We start from the raw sequence: 24,846 nt of genomic DNA on the forward strand, positions 1-24,846 counted from the left end.
TCTTTTAAATAATCCATGGTTAAAAAAAAGCAATCAAAAGGAAATTAAAAAATATTTTGAACTGAATGAATGAAAATGAAAACACAACATATACAAATTTATGGAATGCAGTGTAAAGCAGTGCTAAATGGTAAATTTATAGCTTTAAATATCTATATTTGGAAAAAAGCTCTTAAATCAATAATCTAGGTTTAAACATCTAGAAAAAGAATAGTAAAAGCTAAAGCAAGCAGAAAACAAGAAATAATGAAGATCAGGGTTAAAACCAATGGGAAAAAAATAGGGGAAAATATCAATGAACCCCAAAGTTGATTCTTTGAATAGATTGACAAAATTACTATGATCAAAGGAAAAAAAGAGAGAAAACACAGACCCAAAATCAAGAATGAAAGTGGAGACCTCACCACCAATCTTACAGAGATTAAAAGGATTAGAAGTACTGTGAAGAACTTTATGCCAACAAACTAGACAATTTAGATTAAGTCCTAGACACCTAAATGATTGAAACTGACTCAAGAAGATATTAAAAAAATCTCAGCCTGCAACCTATAGAGAAAATGAAAGAAACTGAATTAATAAAGATTTTCTCACAAAGACAAGCCCACATCCAGATGGCTTCAGCTGTTAATGCTAGCAAACATTTAAATAATACCAATTATTTATAAACAGTTTGAGAAAAGAGGAGGAATATTTGTCAACTCATTCTACAAGGCCATTATCACACTGATCCTAAGCCAGAAAAACGTAACAAAAGAAGAGAAAACCACAGACCAATATCTCTCATGAATTATAGAAGCCAAAATCCTCAAGTATTAACAAATCAAATCCAGTACCTCTTTTGGGTCAATTTATTGACTTACTGGTAAATCACTGAGCTGAATATTTTTGTCTTTCATACTTATCTGCGTTATGGTTCAAGATTTTAAATAAAACACATAAAAGAAAGGAATGGTTAGTCTGTGCTTTCAAAAATATAAATTTAGTGAAAGATAAAGGCTAATAGGAAAACAGAACTAATGGCAGAATATGACAAGTATCCTATTATAAGGCATAAAATGCTAAAAGGAATTGGGAACTCAGTCGATCCATGTATACTACTGTTTTTTCTTTTGAGACACTATGGGGAGGGAAAAAAAACAGGAAAAAGTTCATGAAGGAAATAGAATTTGGGTTGCCTTAATCATGGATAATTTCAATAGGCGAAGAGAAAGAAAAATTTAGACAGAGATCTGCATGAACAAAGCAAAATCTGTTTGGGAGAACTATCAGGTCAAGTTTGGCTCTCCCACCACATGTAGAATTGGGGGGGAAAATCACTTCAAGGCCAAACCAAGGAAATATGAACTTACTTACTCAAACTGCAGAGGGAGTAACTTAAGTTTTAAGTTTTCAAAGTACGGACAAGACATATGCTTTGGGGCTATTAGTTTGGGAATTAACAAGTTTAATGGATTGGACCAGGCAGATGGAAAAAAGGGAGAGCAGCTATGGGACTAAAGAAGTGGTTCTTAACCATGTTCTCAACCTTTCAGGAGTTAGTGAGATCAAAACCATTTTCATAAGTTGTCATTTGCCATTTTCTATCTCAGTCTCTCAAGTTTCCAGATACTATATGACAAGTGACAGTGCAACACATTGAATGCAGAAGCAGCTAGGAGAATCTAGAGTTCTCTATAAACCCACACAGCAAAGACCTAAACCTGAAATGCTGAGTTATATGGTTTTATATATAAAAATATAAAATGATCCCAATCTTCTTAATTTTGTTTTATAAAATAGTTACATTTTCATTAAAAATGTTATTTAACATGATGGTTTATGATTTTTTATAAGAACTGAATTTTTATAGTTCTAATTTTGAAAACATTAAATACAAATAGATGTAACACATATAAACAAAAGCTCTTTGGAGTTCTCAATATTTTTTTATCAGTATAAACCTTTGGTCCTAAGACTAAAAGGTCTGAGAACTTTTGGAAAGAAAAAAGGACTTAAAATACAGTACTAGTAATGAGAATGAAATGGAAAAGATCAAATAAATGATAGGAGTAGGAGAACCAGTAGATGTGGGGGCAAATGGGGAAAGAGATAAAGTAGAATCCAAAAGTTCGGCCCAAATGATTTAGAAGAATGACAAGAGATAAGGAAATAAAAAAGATCAGGAAGTTTGGGGGTTATCAAGAATTCAGTTTTAACACAAAGGAATTGCCAGCCAAGCAGCCAAGTAGAGAAACATATAAAAAATTAAATAAAGACTAAGATACAGTTTGATGGTTATGTATGTAGGAATGACCAGGTTGTTCTGGTATCTTACATAATTGAGCATCACTTCAAGCAAAAAAGATACACATAAGCAGTACCGTAAATCTTGGATCACTTGTCCCCAATTCTTTGGTGGAAGGTTGCTGTAGTCTCTTCTGAAAAGCTCTCTTAAATGGACAATTCGGGAAGCTTCTGGTTACATTTATCTTTTCTAAGTGCTTTTTTATACGTTCTCAGTTTTGGTTAAATTGCTATAGACAATTAGCAATTTCTAAGAGGCACGGCTCTAGGGGAATCATACTGAAAAGACAGACTTCATTCTCATTAGTCACTTTCTCTGGAGTTCACTTTTTTTTTTAGTAAAATAAAGACAATATGCAAGGTTAATCTATTAGGCTTCTTCAGATCTAAATTTTATGAAATCGCTATTAACACCCTTATCATGAGCAAACACATACACTCCAACCTCCTAAAAGAGTTACAGAACAAACCTAGATATTGACTAGAAATATTTCTCAACTGTCTCTGTCATTCCTATATAAAGTAGGAATCTCTTAAACTTGTTTTAAAAGCCACCTCTTTTGAACTTTAAGAGAGGTCCTAAATCCTATTATTTTGTCAAAAAATTAACTTTTACTTAACTGGTAGACTTGTCAATTTTGCAGGTTTTCAGGGTACTCTTATTTTACACCTCCACCTCCGCCAACCATCACCTTTCCAGGCTGAAGTGTCCTAGGACTGTCATGGTCAATCTTAAAACCCTCTTCACTCCCCTGATCCTTTAAAATGACAATTTCTTGACTGTTTTCAATTCTACTAAGTCTTGAAGTCAAGCGATTAAAGATGAATTAGTTATTACAGGCAGAACAATATTGTTAGGGGGGAAAAAACACCCCATCACTTTCCTGGGCTTTTTGGTGGTAAAGTATTAGGTTACTATCTTCATGGAATTGTTTATGAAAAGTTACAGTGTATAGCATGCTTATCTTTCATTTTACTAGGAAAAGAATTCTCTTTGTTTCCCAATGAAATTTTATATAACACCTCACTATATAAAATGGGCCACAAAACACAACACTCTAATGGAGGTTAGTAAAGGTCTAAAGCCCCACAGACTCAGCCCTTCTCCCTCTCTTCACATCCTATCCAACAAAGGCTCTTTAGGTTGCTTCCCAGGCAACATAGAGTGCACTGTGAAAACCATCACTTGATAGCATCTTCAAATGTTAAAGATGCCAACATGCATTAAGAATCAAAGCTTCATATGACATAAAGCAATTACTTCAGAAGGCCTCTTTACTGCAATTTCAATAAAACATAAAATCCATTTCTTCTCAATTTAGTTAAACATAATATAAAACCTATCACAGATGCATCTTAGGAAAACTGACTTTTTTAAGCAGTGGAGGAATGAACACACAGCATCAATGCAAACAATACCGGGTATAATACAGTAGATCAGGAGGAATAATTAGTAATTCCCTCTGTGGTAGATGTCAATATAGTATAAGATATCAAAGACACATTAACAGTAAAATGGATCAAGATTATTTTTTATTGCACATTTGCTTACAAATTTGCTGTGTTAGGTAGAGTTAAACCTCAAGTATTAAGTTAGTTTCAGCCATATTTCCATCACCTGAATTATAGCAGTGAATTGCCTACATATTCCCCTAGAATTATGTTTCAGAAACTAGAACATTAACCTTCCCAATCTGTCTAGTTTATTGGAGCACAGATTTAACATTTGTTTTTAAAAAATTTAACCACTCAGAACCAAATAGCACACTATAAAGAAAACTATGTATGTCTATTCATGTAACTCAGCATCAGAGAACTTCTGATTACATAATATTGTAAAGGGTCTTTGAAACTATTCAATTCTTGTATGGATAATTAAGCATTTATTTTGGAAAATTTTAATATTTTGAGAAATTGATTCTTTCATAATCAGGCTTTTAAAAGGTCTCCCCTCCCCACCAAAAAACAACACACAATGACTCCAAATTTAAAAAAGGAACCATATCTTGGACTAAGCTTCAGAATAGTATTCACATTCTCTTTTCACCGTACTCCTGATCAAAAGAGACACAAGAATGAAAACAACTACTATTGCAAACACAAAATTTTGGCCATTAATGGATCAGAAGTAATGGCTGATGCTCCTACTTTATGCTCATCAATATCATATATATTTAAAAAAAAAGTGACAACAGATATTTGACAAAATCTTCTAAATTATTTATCCCAAATTCTCAAATGGAAAGTTATTTTTAATGTCTTACTGTTAAATTTTATACTTCAATCAGTCATGTTTTCCTTTGCAGACTGTTCAAAAGAAATAATTCTACTTAAACCTTATCCTACTAAGTTTCCTCTCACACATTTTTACATAAAAAGTGACTAAAATCATAATTCTGTGGCATTTGTTTTTAATCATTTAAACATTATATACCTAAACTGCCCTAAAGAAATTAGATCCTTTCTTATTCTAGCTAGAATGATGTCATCAAATTTGTAAGACCTCTTTTCCATAGCTCTTCTTTAGAACAATCATAATTTATGAAAAATGCATTTCAACTCCACAGCAAATCAGCATCCATGCTTATTCCACATAGGTACTGCTAGTGGTCCCTGTGGTGTCCTTTCAACAATGACAAACTCATCAGGGTTGCCAAATGCCTCATAGAAAACCAATAAATCCTGTATCGCACGCTCTTCAATCTGAAAAAAAGGTGAAAAAAAAATTGCTTTAATCTTTTAGCAGGATTACATTAGCTTTCCAATTTCCTTTTGCGGAAATACCACTTTCTATGAATACAATGCAGCAGAATTAAATTAGGTATCTTGCTAGTCCCCTTAGCAAGTAGAAGGCTTAAGGCCTGAAGAAGAATAATCAGATACCCACCCTCCCTTAAATTCTAATCTTGAGCAGAAGGAAAAAATCCCTGAAAATAGTTGTTGGAATCCATTTATTCCAATAATTGCAGTGAGATACTTTCTGCTCTACAAGTCTTCTAACTCTTCAGGGCAACTGTGGGTCTTATCTGTTTCCAAGCCTGGCTCCCTGGTCTTTCACCTACATCTGTGAAATTTTAATATCCCCCTAATAATTTCTCTTTTCCATAAGTTAGCCAAAGTTGGTATCTGTGGCTTACAATCTAAGAACACTTACTGATACAGAAGGACTCGATAATGCCAAGTTCATTACTGATTACTTTTACTCGTCATATATATATACATTTAGAGAGAGAGCATGTACGAGTGTGGCAGGAGAGGGAGAAGGAGATTCTTTTTTTTTTTTTTTTTTAAAGATTTTATTTATTTATTGGACAGAGATAGAGACAGCCAGCGAGAGAGGGAACAAGCAGGGGGAGTGGGAGAGGAAGAAGCAGGCTCCTAGTGGAGGAGCCTGATGTGGGGCTCGATCCCCATAATGCCGGGATCACGCCCTGAGCCGAAGGCAGACGCTTAACCGCTGTGCCACCCAGGCGCCCCAGGGAGAGAGATTCTTAAGCAAGCTCCACTCCCCAATGTGGAGCCAGAAAGGGGGCTCGATCTTCTGAGCCTGAGATCATGACCTGAGCCTGAGATCATGCTTAAAGGACTGAGCCACCCAGATACCCCTATTGATCACTTTTAAACGCTAAAATGGTCTAAAGCATCACCAGTGCTAAAAAAAAAAAAAAAAAAAAAATTACCCTTGTGACAATTTATTTGTTCTAAATTAATTATCCTGAATTCCTTCAATTAATACTATTGAGTGCCTCAGTTTAGTTTTATATTAGACTTTAACATGATAAATATATGCACCTTTGTGATGAAGATAAACATAATTTTCTTGAGATGAAATGTAGTGTGATTCTTCTCTGCATCAAGACCATAAGGGCACATGACTTACCTGAATCAAAGCCAAGGGTTTTTCTCGACTTCTGGTAAGAGCTGCTTCCTGCTGTAGCTCTTCTTCTACAATAGACGCAAAAGTGACGGGGGCTACCATGGAAGGAGCAGTCGGTGAAGACGACAGCCAGGGACTGAAAGAATAGGAACGATGAGCTCTCATTCATCTTGCCCAATGTTTGCATATAAATTCTCTAAAATATACTTCAACAGTGTTACATTGTTATCCCAGTAACCTACAATATAAAGGGAACTTGGGAGCTTTTGCATTCTCTTTACAGAATGGTAAGGTAAGAAACAGAGGAAAGGAGAGCTAATATTTTATTTGGATCATTGCTGGAGAGAAAACTTTAGAAAACACCGAAAGGCTGGATGGAGCAGAAATTATATAACCAAACAGAAAGGAAACTCAAACTGCAGAGCAGACCGTAGTCAGAAAACCCATTCTATTCAATATACTACTCCCAATTTTTAATATTATCTTTCACTGCTAAACAATAGCTTAGCTTTGGAGGCTCCAAAGCTAATCAATTAGGCTTACTTGTGACTGTCTAGAAGTGGTAAATCTGAAATATGGCTGCCTTCTGGTCCTGGGGTACCATGAGTGGAGCATCTGCAAAACAAATGCCAAAATTGGAGATTAAAACTTCTAATATTATAAAACTGCTTATTAATAGAAATATGGAGGAATAATTATAAGTCCTGACTCAGGATACAACTTAACATGTGGAGTCAGACTTACCTTTAAAATTGTAAGTAAAAAAAAATCTATAGGGGTGCCTGGGTGGCTCGGTCGGTTAGGCATCTACCGTCAGCTCTGGTCATGATCTAAGGGTCCTAGGATCAAGCCCCGCATGGGCTCACTGCTCAGTGGGGAGTCTGCTTCTCCCCCTCCCTGTGCCCCTCCCCCGTTTGTGTGTGCGCGCATGTTCTTTCTCTCAAATAAATAAAAATCTTTTTAAAAAAAATCTATAGGCAGTTTTAAAATCCTGTGTATAAAATACCATAGAGGAAGATCTTGCAAGAAATGGTCTATTTCTTCTAATAACATTCATATAACCATTTACTATTATCAAACATACATTAGGAAATACAGAAAACTTTGTAAATAAAGTTTTACAGTAATAGTTTATGGATAAAAGTGAAAAATTAGCACTAAATTTCAAAATACATATAAACCAGACAATTAGCAGCCAAATTTTGTGAGCAACTAATATAGTACATAGTTTGATAAGCCAGGAATTATAGGATGGAAATAAAAGATATGATTTCTATGTTCTATGAACTCACAAAATGAGGAAACGATATATGACATATAGGAGAAAATAATTTAAGACACTATCTAACAAGGACTATAAATCAAAAAAGATTTGGTCATTAGAGAGGCCTCATGGAGACGTCAGTAAAAGAGGTATAGGATGAGGGGGTAGGAAGTATTCTTGTAAGGGAAAAAATTAACAAAGGTACTACAGAGACTGGCCTAATTGTGGAATTTTACAGCTAGAAAGATTACCTAGAGATTATCTGGATTAATGAAATGCCCTCTTTCAGGAATGAGCAATCTTCGCCCTAGGCAGGCAGAACAGAAGTCATAGAATGAACAAACAGGGTCTAAAATACTGACTTCCTGATTCATTTATGGATCATTTGTAGAGTTAGTAGGTATGTGTAGCACCATGGTGCTGAAAACCAGGCTGATTAAAACTCTGTCCCTTCAGGAGGGAAAACTGAAGGGGGAAAAATCAGAGAGGGAGATGAACCATGAGAGACTATGGATTCTGGGAAACAAGCTGAGGGTTTCGGAGGGGAGGAGGGTGGGGGGATGGGGTAGCCAGGTGATGGGTATTGAGGAAGGCACGTGTTGTAAATGAGCACTGGGTATTATAAGCAAGTAATGAATCACTGAATGCTACATCAAAAACTAATGATGTACTATACAGTGGCTAACTGAACATTAAAAACAAAAAAATTCAGTCCCTTCCCCACTAAAAACTCTGAGAGATTTAAAAATTTATTTATAAACAATGATAAAACAATGTGAGATAAAACAATTGATACTTGTACCAATTTGCACAAAGTGGTATGGATTCACAGGAGAAATTGACATGAGGGTATATGCTGTTGGCTTCACTGAAGAAATGACATTAAAGCTGAGGAGAGTGGCACTGAAACAGGGTTTCTGGTTGTACTAATATATGTAATGGTAAAAGACTTTGGTGGCTTAAGTAAAGATAGGCTGTTCTTTTCAATAAATAGAATGATAAGATTAAGAGTTTGGAAGAGATTAAAAGTGAAACAAAGTTAAAATGAACCAGTAGGGCCAGAGTACAAAATGCACTGAAAGCTAAAACGTTTAGAACTGATGTATGGGCAAATAAATTTACTGACAGTATTTTCATATATATTATCTCATTTAATATTTCCAATACTCTATAAAGCAAGCATGTATTATTTCCATTACAGTGATTAGGAAATTTAGACTCAAAGAATACTATATATAACTGCCTGACTCTCAGGTTGGGAGTAGCAGAAACAGAACCCAAAGCAGGTCTTTTTCACTCAGAGTACAGTATGTTTCCATTATCACAAACCTGCCTTTGTTTTTATTATTCCCCTTAGTTTACAATACATTCCACTACAAATGTCTTCTTATTCTTTAAGGACTGGCTCAAATATCACCTCCTCTCTGCTCCTACAGCATTTCAACTACTATAGCTTCCCACACTGTGTTGTTATTGTTTACACATCTGTCTCAACTGCCAGACTAGTCTCTCAAGGTACAGCACTGTGCCTCATTCATGTGTCCAACACAACATCTGGAACACAGCTGTTTGTAAAAACTGAATTAAAGAATAAATAACAGAATCAGAAAGCCAAAGGATTTTAAGTATGAGATAAAAGCAGATTTTTTTTTAAGTTCCTTATTCCTTTGAATTACTGATAACTTTATTCTTCTAGATGTTAGGTACTGAATGAAGTGAAAATAGGTACAGTTATAAGTTCTCAGTTTTAAGTTCCAGGACTTGAAATCTACGGGATGCCTGACCTGTGGCATCCAAATTACGAGAAGGCTCCAGGAAGAAGCAGACTTGTAGCCAGGAGAAAAATGGGGCTAAGAAGATGGACCAGAAAGCTACCAGAATAAACGGTACACGATGACGACAGAAGGAAAGGAGAGAGAGAGTGAGAAAGGAAAATGAAAGGAAGGAAGAGAGAGAAAGAGAGAGAGAGAGAAAAGAGAAGATCCTAAAGTCAGCCCAAGGCTAGAAATCAGAGGCTTTCTAGGGCACTAAAGCATAACATGGAATAAACACAAATGATGACTCGAGTGGTGTTCAAAAATCCCTCTGGTGTCTGGGATTGGCCAAAAGTGTTTGACACACTTTCAAAGAAATGGAAAAATACTGTAGAATCAATTATTTAATTAAGAAACAGCAGCTACAAGCTGTTTGTGAAAATAGTACAGTACTGGCTAAAACAAATTGAGTATCAGGACTAAAGTATCTTATATAGGCCTTGTTAAATCAAAAGTTAAGCAATCAGAGCTTAAGTATAACAACTTACCTGGATAACATTTTATAATTTATAAAGTACTTCCATATATATTATCAGATATAAACCTCATAATAAACTTGCATGATAGACATTATTGTTCTTATTTCATATGTCATGAATCTGGTTCAGAAAGGTTCACAGAGGGCTACTGTGTTAGACTGAAACTCAAATCGGTTTTATAAGATTGTAATCCCAGAAGTCTTTCCACTAATGATTCTTCAGTGGATAATCTTATTAATTATAAATTTATCCAAACCACCAAAAGTCCATGAAAATTTCAACTCAGAATGAAGCAAAACTGTTAAATAGAGCTATGATTAAACAAATATCAAGGGGCGCCTGGGTGGCTCAGTCGTTAAGCATCTGCCTTCGGCTCAGGGCGTGATCCCGGCGTTCTGGGATCAAGCCACATCAGGCTCCTCTAACGGGAGCCTGCTTCTTCCTCTCCCACTCCCCCTGCTTGTGTTCCCTCTCTCGCTGGCTGTCTCTCTCTCTCTGTCAAAAAAAAAAAAAAAAAAAAAAAAAATCTTAAAAAAAAATATCAAAAACACGCTAAGCTTTCAGATAATGAATGCAGCATTATTAAGCTGTAGGTATTTGCAACACAGAAACAGACATCTCAATAGACAATCTGTACAAAATTTTGCCTTCTGAAAATAAAAGCAACATTAAAAGGATGGCTAAAATAAAATCTTTTTTCAGGGATTTTTGTTCAAACTGAACAACGTTAATCTTACCAAATTTAGACTTTGAGAATAACTAAATTACTTCTTACTCATACTGTTGACTTTTAATTTTTTTTGAGAGTTTTGTATTAGCTTAATTACAAAGACTTTTATGTAAGTTTAGAGCTGATATAATAATTTTCGCCTTACAAGTAATTTTCCTTACCAATAAGAAACACAAGATCAGTTTCTGCCCAGAATTACATAAAGGGGTGTTTAAGTGAAAGGAAATGAAAGAAAACACAAGAAAAAATGAAAAAGAACACATAAGTAACAATAAACACGTAAATTCCACAAATCCCTCTTTTCTGCATTTTAACATCCCCAAATAACATTGCCATTCCTGGATTTCCCTAGCCTTGGGGAGAAAAAAATGACATTTTCTACAATTAAAACAAGAATATATGATTTGAGGAATTTCCTAAGATGAACTCCATTACACATGCCACACAAATTCCCTAAAAGATCATAGCATTTGTCTTCCAGCTGTAATTCTATTACCTGTATAAAATAAACTGTATAATGTATACTATTAGACACTCCTTTACAATTTCCAAACCAGTATAACGGCAGAAGCCACTTTTCCCAATTAAGAGATTTGATGTTACAGCACACTCTAGTGATCAACTATGAAACCACAGATCTTCAATATTTTATGACAGACTTCTCCAAATAAGAAAATTTCAATCTATAGTGTTAATATTTTTAAAATACAAAAATATTATGAAAATGAACTTAATGTTCATACCTTACAATTTACACACCTAAAGCATACAATATAACTGAAACAGCTACAATTTTACCTCATTTATTCATCTTGTTCTCACTGAGCACTTACTACATGCTAGAAAATATTCTAAGCATTGGTAATTCAGTGAGAAGCAGAGATCAATCTCTCATTGAGACGACTCTCCTCTCCGATGCTTTCATTGAACATATAGGTAGTTACACAGACATTAAAATACTTGCAGTTGAAAACACTAAACAAAGAATCACATTAATAACTGTGAAAAATATGATGAGTGCAAAGTGCTATGGGAGCATATCATAAAAAACTGACCCAGTAAGAGAAATCTGACTTCTCCAAAGAATAAGACTGAATAGAGACTGAAAGAAGAATCAGAGTCAACTAGTCAAAGGGTAGGTGAGTGGCAAGAAGTAAAGGGCATTTGAGAAACTGAGGGGAAGAACAAGATAATGAGAATCCAGAGATGTTAAAAGAGAAAGATAAGAGATTGGAAGAAAACAGACTATGTAGGTCTTAAAGCCCAGATAAGAATTCTGGCTTTTACCCTAAGAGCAGTAAGATCTGCCATTTCTAAAAAAGAACATAACTGGTTCAATATATTGAGGAGAAGATGACAGGTTATGGCAAGACCAGTTAGGAGGCTACTCAGGTGACCCAGGTGAAAGATCACAGTAATCTGAATGAGGGTAAAAACAGTGGAAATAAAATTTAATATATGATTTGAGGAATATTTAAGAGCTAAAACTGGGATGTCCTGATGATAGACTGAACATTGCTCAGGAAGATGGAATGTTAAAGATTTGCAAATGCCATTTAACAAGGAAGAAAACTCAGGAAGAATGGGCTTTTTTAAAGAGAACTTTTATCTTTATTTTAAACTAAGCATTATGACATATTTTTTGTTTCCAACTAACCATAAAATATTCCATTCTTCTCATGAAGAACTGGACTTCATATATGCATTTTTTAAATTGAAGTAGAATTGACATACAATGTCATATTTGTTTTAGGTATACAAGAGAGATTAACAGTTCTATACATTATGCTATGCTTAATCGCAAATGTAGTCACCATCTATCACCATAAACGTTATTACATATTATTGACTATATTCCCTACTTTTCATCCCCATAACTTATGTATTTTATAACTAGAGGTTTGTATCTCTTAATCCCCTTCAACTATTTTGCCCATCCTTCTAACCCCCTCCCCTCCAGCAACCATCTACCCATTCTCTGTATTTATAGATATAAATGTTCTGCTTGTTTCTTTTGTTTTGTTAGACTCCACTTAGAAGTGAAATTATATGGTATTTATCTTTCTCTGTCTGACTTATTTCACTTAGCATAGTACCCTCTAGGTCTATCCATGTTCTCACAAATGGCAAGATCAAATTTTTCTTTATGACTAAGTAATATTCCATTACACACACACACACACACACACACACACACACACACTATCTTCTTTATCCATTAATCTATTGATGGATACTTATGTTGCTTCCATATCTTGGCTATCGGGAAAAAAATGATGCAAGAAATATAGGGGTGCATATATCTTTTTTAATTCATGTTTTTTCTTTCGGTAAATCAGGAAGAAAAAATCAGGAAGAATTTTGGAAGAAAAATCAGGAAGAATGGGCTGTTTTGTGTTTTTGTTTGATTTTGATTTTTTGAAAGGGGTTTGAGGAAAACATTGTTCGGTTTTAGACAAGGTATTTCTGAACATTCAAGTAGGATGGAGATACCAAGAAGACAGCTGAGTAAGTCTGAAGCTCAGAAGATAGTTGTGGGCAGGCAATATTTGAGTCTTTAGTGTATAGCTGATAACTGAAAATAGAAGCTGCTCATGAAATGGTGTAGAAATAATATAAAGTGAAATGAGAAGATGACCTGTAATTGAACTTCAAGTAGAATGAGTCATATAAAAAGTTCATGGTTTTGGCAATATGGAGGTCACTGCTGAACTTAGCCTGGACTGTTTCAGTTTAGTAATGGGACTGGAAGCCAGACTGGATTAAGAAGTGATTGGGAGCTGACAGCTCTTTTGAGAAATTTGGCTGCGAAGGGAGTAGGGGATTGGTAATGATAAGACAACTGTTAGAAGACAGTGTGGGGGATGACTGAGGGATTCATTACCTCACCCACACCACATGAGAGAGATCTAAGCATATACAAAACCAGATGGGAGGTATCCACCTAAAAGGATAAGGCTGAATATCCACAAGAAAAGAGAGGGATAATTAATAGCTTAAGGCTTTTAAAGTGGAAAGGAGTAAAGATACCAGCACAGATATAAATATTAACCAGAGATAGGAAAAATAACTCTTCCAGTGCAAAACAAGAAAGGAAAAATAATGAATAAAAATAGAGGCAGATTTATGTGTTTCACAGTAAGAAAATAAGGAAGTTACATGTCTATTTAAAAGCCTGGTCTACATCACTCATCACACAACTTGCAAAAACCAGTGGTATTCTTCTGTTTCTCTTATATCAATAAAAAGACTACACTATATTCAATTTTTAAAAATATTGTGATAGATGCAGGATCATTACGAGTATAACAACCAATTTTAAAAAAAATTTCTAAAAAAATCTGGAATCAAAAAACGTATTGAGATGTTCAAATAATGACTTTTTAAAATATTTGTACATAATTGACACATTTATGAAATAAATATATAAACATAAATGCATGTGTATGCATACAGTGGCACTCAAATGTAGTTGAAAATAAACATTTTTACTGTGAGAATTTAACAACACTTAAAAGCCCACCTGTCACTTAGGAATGGAATAAAATGCCCTTCCCTCAACATCTTTAAGAATACAACTTAGAAAATACTGAATAGTTTTACATTGTTTAGGTTCAGTCATTTTCAGTGTATCCTAAAATGTTCACCAAACTTTGTTAGTACTTTTTTTCTGAAATACATTTTGAAACTAATTAAAAAAAAATACATTCAAATACTTTTAATACATTGAAGATCATTGGCATGTTAACTTCTATTGCCAGGTTAATTCATTTCTATATCAATTCAAGAAGAAAATTTCTTCTGCCATCTCTGTTTAAATGATGTATGATCTTAGAGAATCTTAAATCATGTGTAACTATTTCAGTCAGAATTTTCTTAATATTAGGCTATTAATTGTTGAGGCTAGATATAATTTTTCAATATGTTTTATATACTTAATTACTTGTGTAAGGTTTCTCTTCTCTTCTGGACTGTGTGTTCTCTATGGGCTGGGGCTATGTTAATTTTATCACTGTAACTCTAAATATTTGTCAATTTTAAGATGACAAATGTCTTACATCCAATTGTGTATTTATGACCCTAACAAACCAGCCTTAATATTCTCACTTTTTCATAAGTAAGCATATAAAAAGTTTATCTATTTTATATGTTAGAGTTACATTTAAGATTTTTATAGTGTTCCAGTAATAAAAGTTTTCACAATAGGGACAGAGACCAAATGATTTCTTCAGATTCTTTCTGATCTCTGATTTTCCATATTGTAAGTAAATGGCTCAAGATCTTTGGTCCCAAATGTACATTATAAGGCAGCCAGTCACAATATCAACAACAAAAATATTTAAAGAGTTCAATTAAACCGTAATTTCCAAAGTTGTTAGAAGACTTTGACAGTTCCTCCAAGTTGCTTACAGGGCAGATATGATGAGGTTAAACTATAGTATGGTTCCCAGACCCCTCTTCTTGATTCAATCAGAGAAATTTATATTATTCTGCTTGATAATATTGGAATTAGACCTAAGATTTCACATTAAAAATGGTTTAAGGGGAAAAGGTTTAACAAAGTGTTAAAAAAGCTTTACCATTATGTAAAACAACATTAATCTGGTCACAGCTGACATTTTTAATTACATTTTTGTTTTGTCTAAAATACTTTAGGGATTAATATTTCTTTGGGAGACATCATATTAGCAGAAATAAGAAAAAAAATTCCATTTAGTCAACCAACTTGAAACACAGTTCTTTCTTCCAGTACTGGGCTATCTAATGCTCCAAGAATGTTCCTTTTTGTACAATGATTAAGATAATTTACATACCATGGCAGAAAAGCTATTTTTATTAGAAAATTGCTTTTAAATTATGTTTAGATTTTCATGTTCCATGTAGGCATTTAAAATATGAAACATCTTTTAAAATACATTGAACTTTAAAAACTAGTATCAAAAACAGCTAGAGAAAAAACTGGAAACACCCGAAGGTCCAGCAACAGATGCAGATACATGGGTTGCTTTGTAACAATGAAATACTACTCAGCAATAAAATAGAATGAACTAACGATACACATAGCAACTTAGATAAATCAAAACCTATATACTGAGTAAAAGAGAATTTAAAAGTATAGACTAAATGATCCCATAGGTATAAAACTAGAATATACAACATAGCCTCTACTGACATAAGAGGGTTAGTAGCTGCATAAAGAGCAAAATGGGGAAGGGAGGAAGAGATTAATTACCAAGGGGCGTGAGGAAACTTCTGAGAATGATGGCTATAGTCACTGTCTTGAGTGCAGCTGGTAATGGTTTCACAGGTACATACATATGCCAAAACATCAAACTGTATACTTTAGATATATACAACTTACTATAAGGCAATTATACCAAAATAAAGCTTCAAAAAAAGTAGACATGTTAATTTTGAATGTAAAAGAATGTGTAAAACTCTGCCTGATAAATTTTTAAAAACTGTATCAGAATGTAAAACCACCACAGAATTTTTTAAGGTAAAAAATCTTTAACTTATTACCTTGCAATTTTCGGAGCCTGGGAATTTTCTATTTCTTTAAAACAAACTTTTTTGACATGATCTCCTGAACTATGGCCAGTAATAGATTTTTTTTCTTCTAAGAAATCCCGGAATGACTTGGATGAAACCGAATACAGAGAAGAACATGCCCTGCAAAAGACAACAGAAATCATGTTAAAACATCCATTTTTTTAAAAGGTCATTGCTAGAAATCACAAGGAAGAAAGGGAGAGAATGTACACAAAAATTTTACAGTGATGATATATAATTAGTTTTTAATGTGATGTTGGATTCCTGCTGTCAGTTGTGAACTAATCAAAATGATACGATAAAAAAACAATGGAGACCAACACTGAAGATAACCCAGATGTTGAAATTAGTAATGATATTAAAAACAAGTGTTATAATTATGCCTCCGGCAACAATAAAAAAATGCTCAGAACAAACTGAAGAATAAGCTCAGGGAAAAGAAACTATGAAAAAGAACAAAACAGCAATTCAAGAACTTTTAATATAATATTTAAAAAACAAAATTCACTGGATCAAATTCACAGCCAGTTGGAAAAGAATCGGTAAAATGAAGATAAGTTAACAAATTTTTAAATCTGAACAGAGGGAAGAAAAGATTGAAAAAAAATCCCACCATGGGGACTTATCAGATAATATCAAAAGGTCCACCATAAGCGTAATTGGGAGCACCAGAAGGGGAGGTTAGAAATACGGCAGACAAAAATATTTAAAGAGACAAAAATATTTAAAGAAATTTCAAAAGCCAAGCATTCCCCAAATCTGGTGGAAGATATAAATTTAAAGATTCAAGAACTTTAGCAAACCCCAAAGAAGATCAATCTAAAGAAAACCATACTTAGGCACATAATAAGCAAGCTGCTAAAAAGCAAAAATCAAAAGAAAACCTTGAAAGCATCTTGAAAAAAATACAACACAGTATGAAAACACTTAGCTTATTAGAAACAAGGAAAGCCGAAAGACAGTGGAACATCTTTAATGTGACAAAAGGTAGAGAAAAAAGCTATCAATCCAGTATTCTAGATCCATATGAGAAAGTTGGACAAGGATCCTCTCCAAGCCAGGATCAGAAATGATTACAGTCCTCGATGAACCTGGATTACAGCAGTGTGGGAGACTTGAGCCAGGGGCACCCATAAGAAATAACTCACTGAAGCCTGACCTAAAGGACCTATGAGACAATAAACATTGATTGTTTTAAGCCATTGTTTGGGGATAATCTGTTACAAAGTAACAGATAACTAATATAAGATACCACTGGAATTAAAAAGACAAAGATTATAAGAAACTTTATGTAAATAAATTTGACAACTTAGATAAAATGGACAAATATCTTGAAAAAACAATATTAGGGGTGCCTGGGTGGCTCGGCTGGTTAAGCGTCTGACTTCAGCTTAGGGCATGATCTCTGGGGGTTGTAGGATCAAGTCCTGTGATTGGTGGGGAGTCTGCCCTCTGCCACTCCCCCTCCTCAGGCACTCCCTCTCTGAAATAAATAAATCTTTAAAAAAGTATTTATCAAAGATAACAAAAATATGAAATAAAAAATATATAGAGATCTATCTCTATTTCAAAAATTGAATTAATCCCACCAGTTTTTTTAATTGTAGAAGTTGACAAATTGATTCTAAAATTTATATGGGAATACAAAAAACCTAAATTAGCCAAAGTATTCTTAAAGAAATACAAAGTTGGAAGAAAATAAAACAAGTAAGAGTAATCTAGACAGAGTGGTACTGATATAAGGATTAACAAACAGATCAGTGGAAAAGAATAGCTCAAATATAGATCCTCACATATACAGTCATTTTAATTTCAATAATTAAATTCCCAAAACTATTCAGTGATAAAAGTATTTTATCTATAATAAACAAATGGTTTATAGAAGGAAAAAACCTTTACCTTTATCTCACACCATATACCAAAATTAATTCAAGGTGGATCACAGACCTAATGTAAAAGCTAAATATCCTAGAAGAAAACAAAACACTATCTTCATAACTTGGTGGTAGGCAAAGGTTTCTAGGACTTATACAGGAATAATCATCAAATAATGAAATGGTGAATTAGACTTAACCAAAATTAAAACTTCTGATCAAAAGACATTGTTCAGAAAAGAAAGAAAAAAAAAAGAAAGAAAGAAAACAAAATATCTGCAAAACACCTATGTGACAAATGACTTGTATCCAGACAGTAAAAAGAACTCCTAGAGGGGTGGCCTGGGTGGCTCAGTCAGTTAAGCATCTGCCTCTGGCTCAGGTCATGGTCCCAGGGTCCTAGGATTGATCCCCATATTGGGCTCCCAGCTCAGTGGGGAGATTGCTTATTCCTCTCCACCCTGCTTATTCTATCTCTCTTTCTCTCTCTCTCTCTCTCAAATATATAAATAGAAATTTTTTTAAAGAACTCCTAGAACTCAAAACTAAAAAACACAAGTAATAAAAGACTAGGCAATTTCAAAAAGCAAGCAAAAACTATTTGAATAGACACTTCACAAAGAAAGATATGTTAATGATCAATAAGCACATAAAACAGTGCTCATTATTCATCAGAGAAACACAAAACCACAAGAATGGGTATAATTAATGACAATCCACATGTTGGTAAGAATATAAAATAGCCAATGCTCTCGTGGGAGGATAAAATGGTACTAATGCTATGGGAAAGGTTCTGGCAGTTTCTTAATAAGTAAACATACATCTTCTGTATAATCCAGCAATTGTCCCTAGTATTTATCCAAGAGAAATTAAAATATATTGTAAAAATATATTGTAAAAAGGCCCAAACAAGAATGTTAACAGCAGCTTTATTCATAATTGCCAAAAACTATTCAACAGATGAATAAACACAAGCTGTATATTCATACCTTGGAATACTACTGAGTAATAAAAAAGAATAAACCATTGGTATGCACAATCCAGATAAATCTGAAAAACATGCTGAATGAAAGAAGCCAGACAGAAAAAAGTACATTATGTTTCATTCTCTAAAGTTCTAGAAGAGGCAAAACTAATCTGTGGTCAAAAAAGAAAAATCACAACAGTGGCTGACAATGGTATGGTGGATGGAGAGAGCCAGGATGAAAGAGAACTTTCTGAAGAAAACTTCCTGGGATAATGGTAATGCTCAGCAATTTATTAAAAAGATAATAGACAATGACAAAGTGAGGTTTTTTCCCAGGAATGCAAGGTTGGTCTAACAGTAAAAAAAAAAAAAAAAAAAAAAAAAAAAAAAAAAAAAAAAAAATCAATATAAAATATACATTAACAGGATAAAGTAGAAAAAATGGAAAAGGCCTATGATCCAAAATATGACCAATAAAAAGCAAAGATCTGAACACGCATCCCAAAGATATGAAAATGGCCAATAAGCCCTTGAGTAATGTGAAATAAACCACACCTACTAGTAGCTAAAATGAAAAAGATTAAGTGTACCAAGTATTGGAAAGGATATGTAACAACAGGAACTCTCACATATTGCTGGCAGAAATATAAAACATGACTATTCCGGAACACTCTTTGGTGTTTTTCTTACAAAGTTTCTTATAAAACATTCGCTTAACATATGATCCAGCAATTCCACTCCTAAGTATTTACCCAAGGGAAATAAAAACATGTCTATTATGACTTACACATAAATAATAACTTTTTTCATAAAAATATACTGGAAAACCCAGTATTTCTCAACAAAAAGAAATTACAGATAAATGCAACAACATGGAAGAAGCTCCAAAACTCTGAACTGAATGACAGAAAGCCAGACATAGAACAGAACAGAACTACACTTACATGCCACTTAGATAAAGTTTGAGAACAGGCAAAAACTAAGTTGTAGTGACAGAAATTTCACCAATGGTGGCATAGGTGGAGACAGGAAAGGTACTGGGATGATGGAAATTATTTCTTTTTATTTCCATTGGGGTGGTGAATACACAGATATATACATTTGTCAAAACTATACACAAAATTAGTGCATTTACCATATGTAAATTATAACTTGATAAAGTTACTTTAAAAAAAAAACAGAAAAGGAAATCTGAACTCCTTCCCAAATGACTAAAATAAAGTTGAAAAATGCCAAGTTTTGGTAAAGAGGTGGAGAAAGCACAACTCATATACCACTGATGAGAATGTTTTGTTGATAGCCACTAAAAATGAACATACGCATATCCTGATCCAGTTATTCCTAGTTATATACCCAATAGAAAGGCAAATGTACTTCACCAAAGACCAGAACTAGAACATCTATAGCAACATTAATCCTAACAGTAAAGCAAGGAAGATACTCAAATGCTAACAAAAACTGAATAAGTTGCAGTATATTTACACAGTGGAAATTAGTACTCATCAAAGTATGAATGAGTTTCATAAATATGTTGAACAAAGGAAGCCAGACACAATTCTATTTACAGACATTAAAAGAAAATCTATGGACAGAGAAGTCAGGATAGTGGATGATAAAAAAGATAGTGGGTTGGTGCAGGAGGAAGGGACTCAGAAGATGCTGGTATTGTTACTTCTTAATTTGAGTGCTGGTTGCATAGGATGTGTTTAGTTTGTGAAAATTCAACCTATACACTTATGATAACTGTACTTTTAAGTGTATATTGTTTTAATAAAAAGTTACTTAAAATGTAAACCTAATTTTACATTAATAAAATAGAGGAAATAAAAATTAGGTTGATCTAAATACACAAAATTAATCACACCCTACATAGGTGTAATACTTTGATAATTAAAAGTGGAATGTATTTTAGAATAATAGCCACCAAAAAACAGGCAAAAAATTAAAAATCGTTTGTACAGACTAATTTAGCTTTCAAAGATTTCATACTCAGATTTTTATGATATCAATCTCTTAATTCAACGATCAATGTTTTATTTTACAATCAATGCAAAAACAATTTGCAGGATAATAGGGTTAGGCACATAAGCTCTGTTGCTAGACTGACTGGGTTCAAATTTTAGCTCTGATCTTAGGAAGTTAACCTTTGTGTTTCAATTTCCTCATCAGTAACACGAGGATACTAATACCATCTCCATCATCATAATGGTTGTTATGAGGATCAAATGTTAATTTATGAAAAAATACTCAAACCAGTAGCTAATACAGAGAAATGCTACGTAAGTCTTACTATCTATGATTTTCATAGCACTTAACAAAACATTATGATTGAAGAGAAAAAGAAGACAATGAGAACAAAGAAGTTCTGACATGAAGACATATAATGTTATAATAGGCTTAGTATTGCTTTCCTTCCAAAGTCTTAGAAAAATTAATTTTAAAAGATAAACTTTAGTTATTATTTAATACACTAGATCTATACCATATCCTTAGCATCATTTTCAGAACCCTTAACATCAGAGTCAAAATTATAAGCGATCATAATGTAAACAACTTCCATGACTAACTTTAATTTTTTTTTTCTATTTTCTTTACTCAGAGAACAAAGTGGTCATCTTACTAAGTGAACACAAATGCTAACTGGATAATTCCCCAAAAAGTTAAATTCACACTGGCAAGAAATCGTAAGGTCCATACCTAGATTAAGTTCATAAACTATTTGAGACATCCCATAAAAGAGCAAAGCCATCTAAAATCCTGTATTTTGTCTGAATAGCTCATTTGTACCTAACTCTGATCTAATTACCAAACCATATTTGCAAAACACTTTAACATGCATCACGTCACTCAATTCTTACAGTAACAATCCTAAAAGATAAGTATTTTTATCGTCTCCTATGTTTAAAAGAAGAGTAAAACCGAAGTTCAGGGATCACTAGAGAGAAGGCAGAACTGGAATACAAACCCAGTTCTTAATGATCACAGAACTCATCCTTTATCTAGTCTACCGCTGCCTTCAGTAAGAAATCAAGACACTTCTTACGAACTGCCAAAGATAACACAAATAGGAAGAAGATGATACTGATGATTCACACTTTGTTTTGTTATCACATGAGCTAAGCATAAGTTCGTATCAAAACAAAAAAATTTTACGAAATTTCTATTTGCTCAGTAAAGATTAGATCAATCAGTACAAAACATCTTATGTAAGATTTTTCTAAGAAAAAAGAAAAGTTCACCGAAAACTTAATACATGTTAAGGAAATCAGTTAATTGTGTGGCCATATTACAAATCAAGTTACAATTTATTAAAATATAAATGACAAACATTTATTATATATTGATTAGATAATGTTGAAGGTGCTATGCTAAATGTTTCATGCTTTAACTCAGTTTCAGCTTCATAATACCCCTGTAAAATAGGTACTGTTTTTAGCTCTATTTAAGGACAAGGAAAGTAAGACAAAGAAAGATTAAATAATTGACCTATGTTTACACTGCTACCAAGTAACAGATCCATGATTTAAACTTAAACAAGGCTCACTCCAGAACCCTGGGTTAATCGCAGTATATACTGCTGTGTCCACATATAAAAGTCATTTGCTCTAAGTAAAACCTGAAATCACATCAGAGCAATTTTCCTTACAGATTTGTATCAGAAACATCATCTACCTACATATTCATGCTAAAAATATTCCTTCAAAAGGGACTTACCTATGACTTGACCATGAAATTTTCCCCAAAACACATACATAAAACATAAAAAGTTAAACACAAATACAAAAGAATCATTCCCCATTTCCTTAACAACTCCGTCCTCCTCCCAAAAGCACACATACCTAAAGGTTTCTATCAGCGAACAAGGTAACTATGGTGTACAGTAATACGTTAGCAATTTGGGAACACTGCTGGCAAATGTTCTTGCCTAAGAATCCATTCAAAGTCTCTGTAGGTATTCATGTTTCTAAATACAGAAATTTCACAGAGATCTATAAAGCACAAGTTGTCACATTCATCCTAGTAGTAATTTAGGGACTCCTAGATGTGGTAAATTATGTACTTTTAAAAAACTTTCAAAACTTTTTTAAAAAGCTACTGATAATATCTCCTTAGGAATAAATGTAAGTAACAGTGCTTATAAAATATCTTAAACTCACATGTTCATTAATCATGCACAGTGGTTACCTATAAAGTGACTTACCAGATTTTTTTAAATGAGTTCTATTCTTTCCACTGATCATGCCATAATTTGAAACAGTGTCTGATTTCCCATGATTTTGCTTTCTTAACTCAGGCTCTGGCTATTTTCCATCTTAGCAACCACAGTAGCTTTATGAAGAAGCATTTGTAGACATTTGTAACCACATAAAAAACTGAGATTTTGTTTCTCAGCTAAAGCAGCCCTGAAATTTTAGCTTTAATAAATAAAATTTCCAGCTCTAAAAAGTTAAATAATTGAATTAGTTTATAATTTATAGGTTACCTCTACATGGAACTTGGAAGAATTTATATTCATACATCAAGCCAGGCCACAAAGACTGTGCATTCTTCCACTCAAGATGACTGGTGAGAAATGTATTATTTCTCCAAGTAAAACAGGTGATAATGAAAAGTAGCCAACTCCCATATACACTTGGTGTTTTCACATTAGATTTAAATTCAGCTGATCAGAACTTCATTCTAATGCAAGAACCAATTATCTTTAAAACATACTGCCATACCTAACTGTCCACAGCAGGATTACAACTATGTATTATGAGTCATAGAAACTAGGTGAGTGAATCTGCGAACAAAATCCTTCCTACGATCAGAAGCAGACTTACAGGGCTAATTTGTGATTTGCTAATGAGCTGTATCTTAACTTTAATATTAAGATAAACACAGCATAAAAACATCTTCCACAGAAATAAAACTGTGTTAGATGATTCTTCAGGATGATGAAGATGCATCTTTGAGAAATATCGTTAAAAAGTCTTTAAAATCACTAGAGTACTGAATATACTCTATACAAACAATTTGTAAATCAGGTTAAAATGCTAATTTAATCTTAATTTTCTAATTTATTCATAGAAAAGTAAAGTTTAAATTCTGCCAACTTTCTTTAGACCAACATTTACAAGGGATATTTTCAGGAAAACAAATCTATTCCATTTTTTAATTTCTTCAAGCATATACTACATGTTTTTTACGCCCTATGTGTAAAAAGTATTCAAGAATCAAATGATTATTTCCATTTACACTAAATATGGATCAAAATTCATGAATTCCAAACATCAACCATTTTATATAAACATTTTTTAAAGATTTCTGACAAATACCTTGATTTGTGCCATTAACTTATAAAATTTCCATAACCAAAGTATATATATATTTTATATCCTTATTTCATATATATAATTATTTTTATATACATACCGGCACATATAACTCACATACATGTATTTTACTAAGTTACCTCAGCCCACTGTTTAATGAGTACAAATAAAAGAAGTATACATATTCAGAAGAATTTAGCAGAAATGAACTTTTAAAAGATCCTTCAGATACCAAAAATAGTCTCAAGAAGTCATTAAGAAGGACATAAATGATTAATTTTATAACTCACTTTGATAATTCAGAATAAAGTTATATTAAATTTACTTGGTATCCTAAGATACATAAAACTGCTATTGATTAGTCTGTATCTTTTAATTTTATTAAAGTACAGCTGTCTTAAATTAGTTTCAATCAACATAGTGATTCAACATTTATATACATTATGAAGTGACCACGGCCATAAATCTAACTAACATCCAAAGTTGTGACACATTAACTATATTCCCTATGCTACACACTGTATCTATATGTCTTATTTATTTTATGACCAGATGTGTGTTATTTTGAGTTTTTAATCCCCTTCCCCTCCTCCCATCTGGTAACCACCAGATTGTTCTTTGTATGTATGAGCTGTTTCTGTTTTGTTCATTTGTTTTTAGATTCCACATATAAGAGAAATCATACAGTAT

At 33.2% G+C, this 24,846-nt stretch overlaps 1 protein-coding gene across 3 annotated transcripts in view; it reads right to left on the minus strand.

Moving 5' to 3' along the window:
• Positions 1 to 3,798: 3,798 nt before the first annotated feature.
• The window catches only part of IBTK (inhibitor of Bruton tyrosine kinase), a 90,268-nt gene continuing 69,220 nt past the window's right edge, over positions 3,799 to 24,846 (minus strand). For 2 of the 3 annotated variants that reach the window (XM_011221109.3, XM_011221108.3), the window contains exons 26-29: positions 15,971 to 16,120; positions 6,704 to 6,775; positions 6,164 to 6,296; positions 3,799 to 4,986 (exon numbers count right to left, since the gene is read on the minus strand). In XM_011221109.3, the coding sequence (XP_011219411.1) occupies positions 4,855 to 4,986; positions 6,164 to 6,296; positions 6,704 to 6,775; positions 15,971 to 16,120 (487 nt within the window). In that variant the 3' untranslated portion in view covers positions 3,799 to 4,854. Of the gene's footprint in view, positions 4,987 to 6,163; positions 6,297 to 6,703; positions 6,776 to 8,028; positions 10,213 to 15,970; positions 16,121 to 24,846 lie in introns of those variants that run through there. The other variant, XM_034647928.1, reaches the window with a different exon arrangement.

This window comes from Ailuropoda melanoleuca, chromosome 19, assembly GCF_002007445.2.
Source record: "Ailuropoda melanoleuca isolate Jingjing chromosome 19, ASM200744v2, whole genome shotgun sequence".
Taxonomy (NCBI): Eukaryota; Metazoa; Chordata; class Mammalia; order Carnivora; family Ursidae; genus Ailuropoda; species Ailuropoda melanoleuca.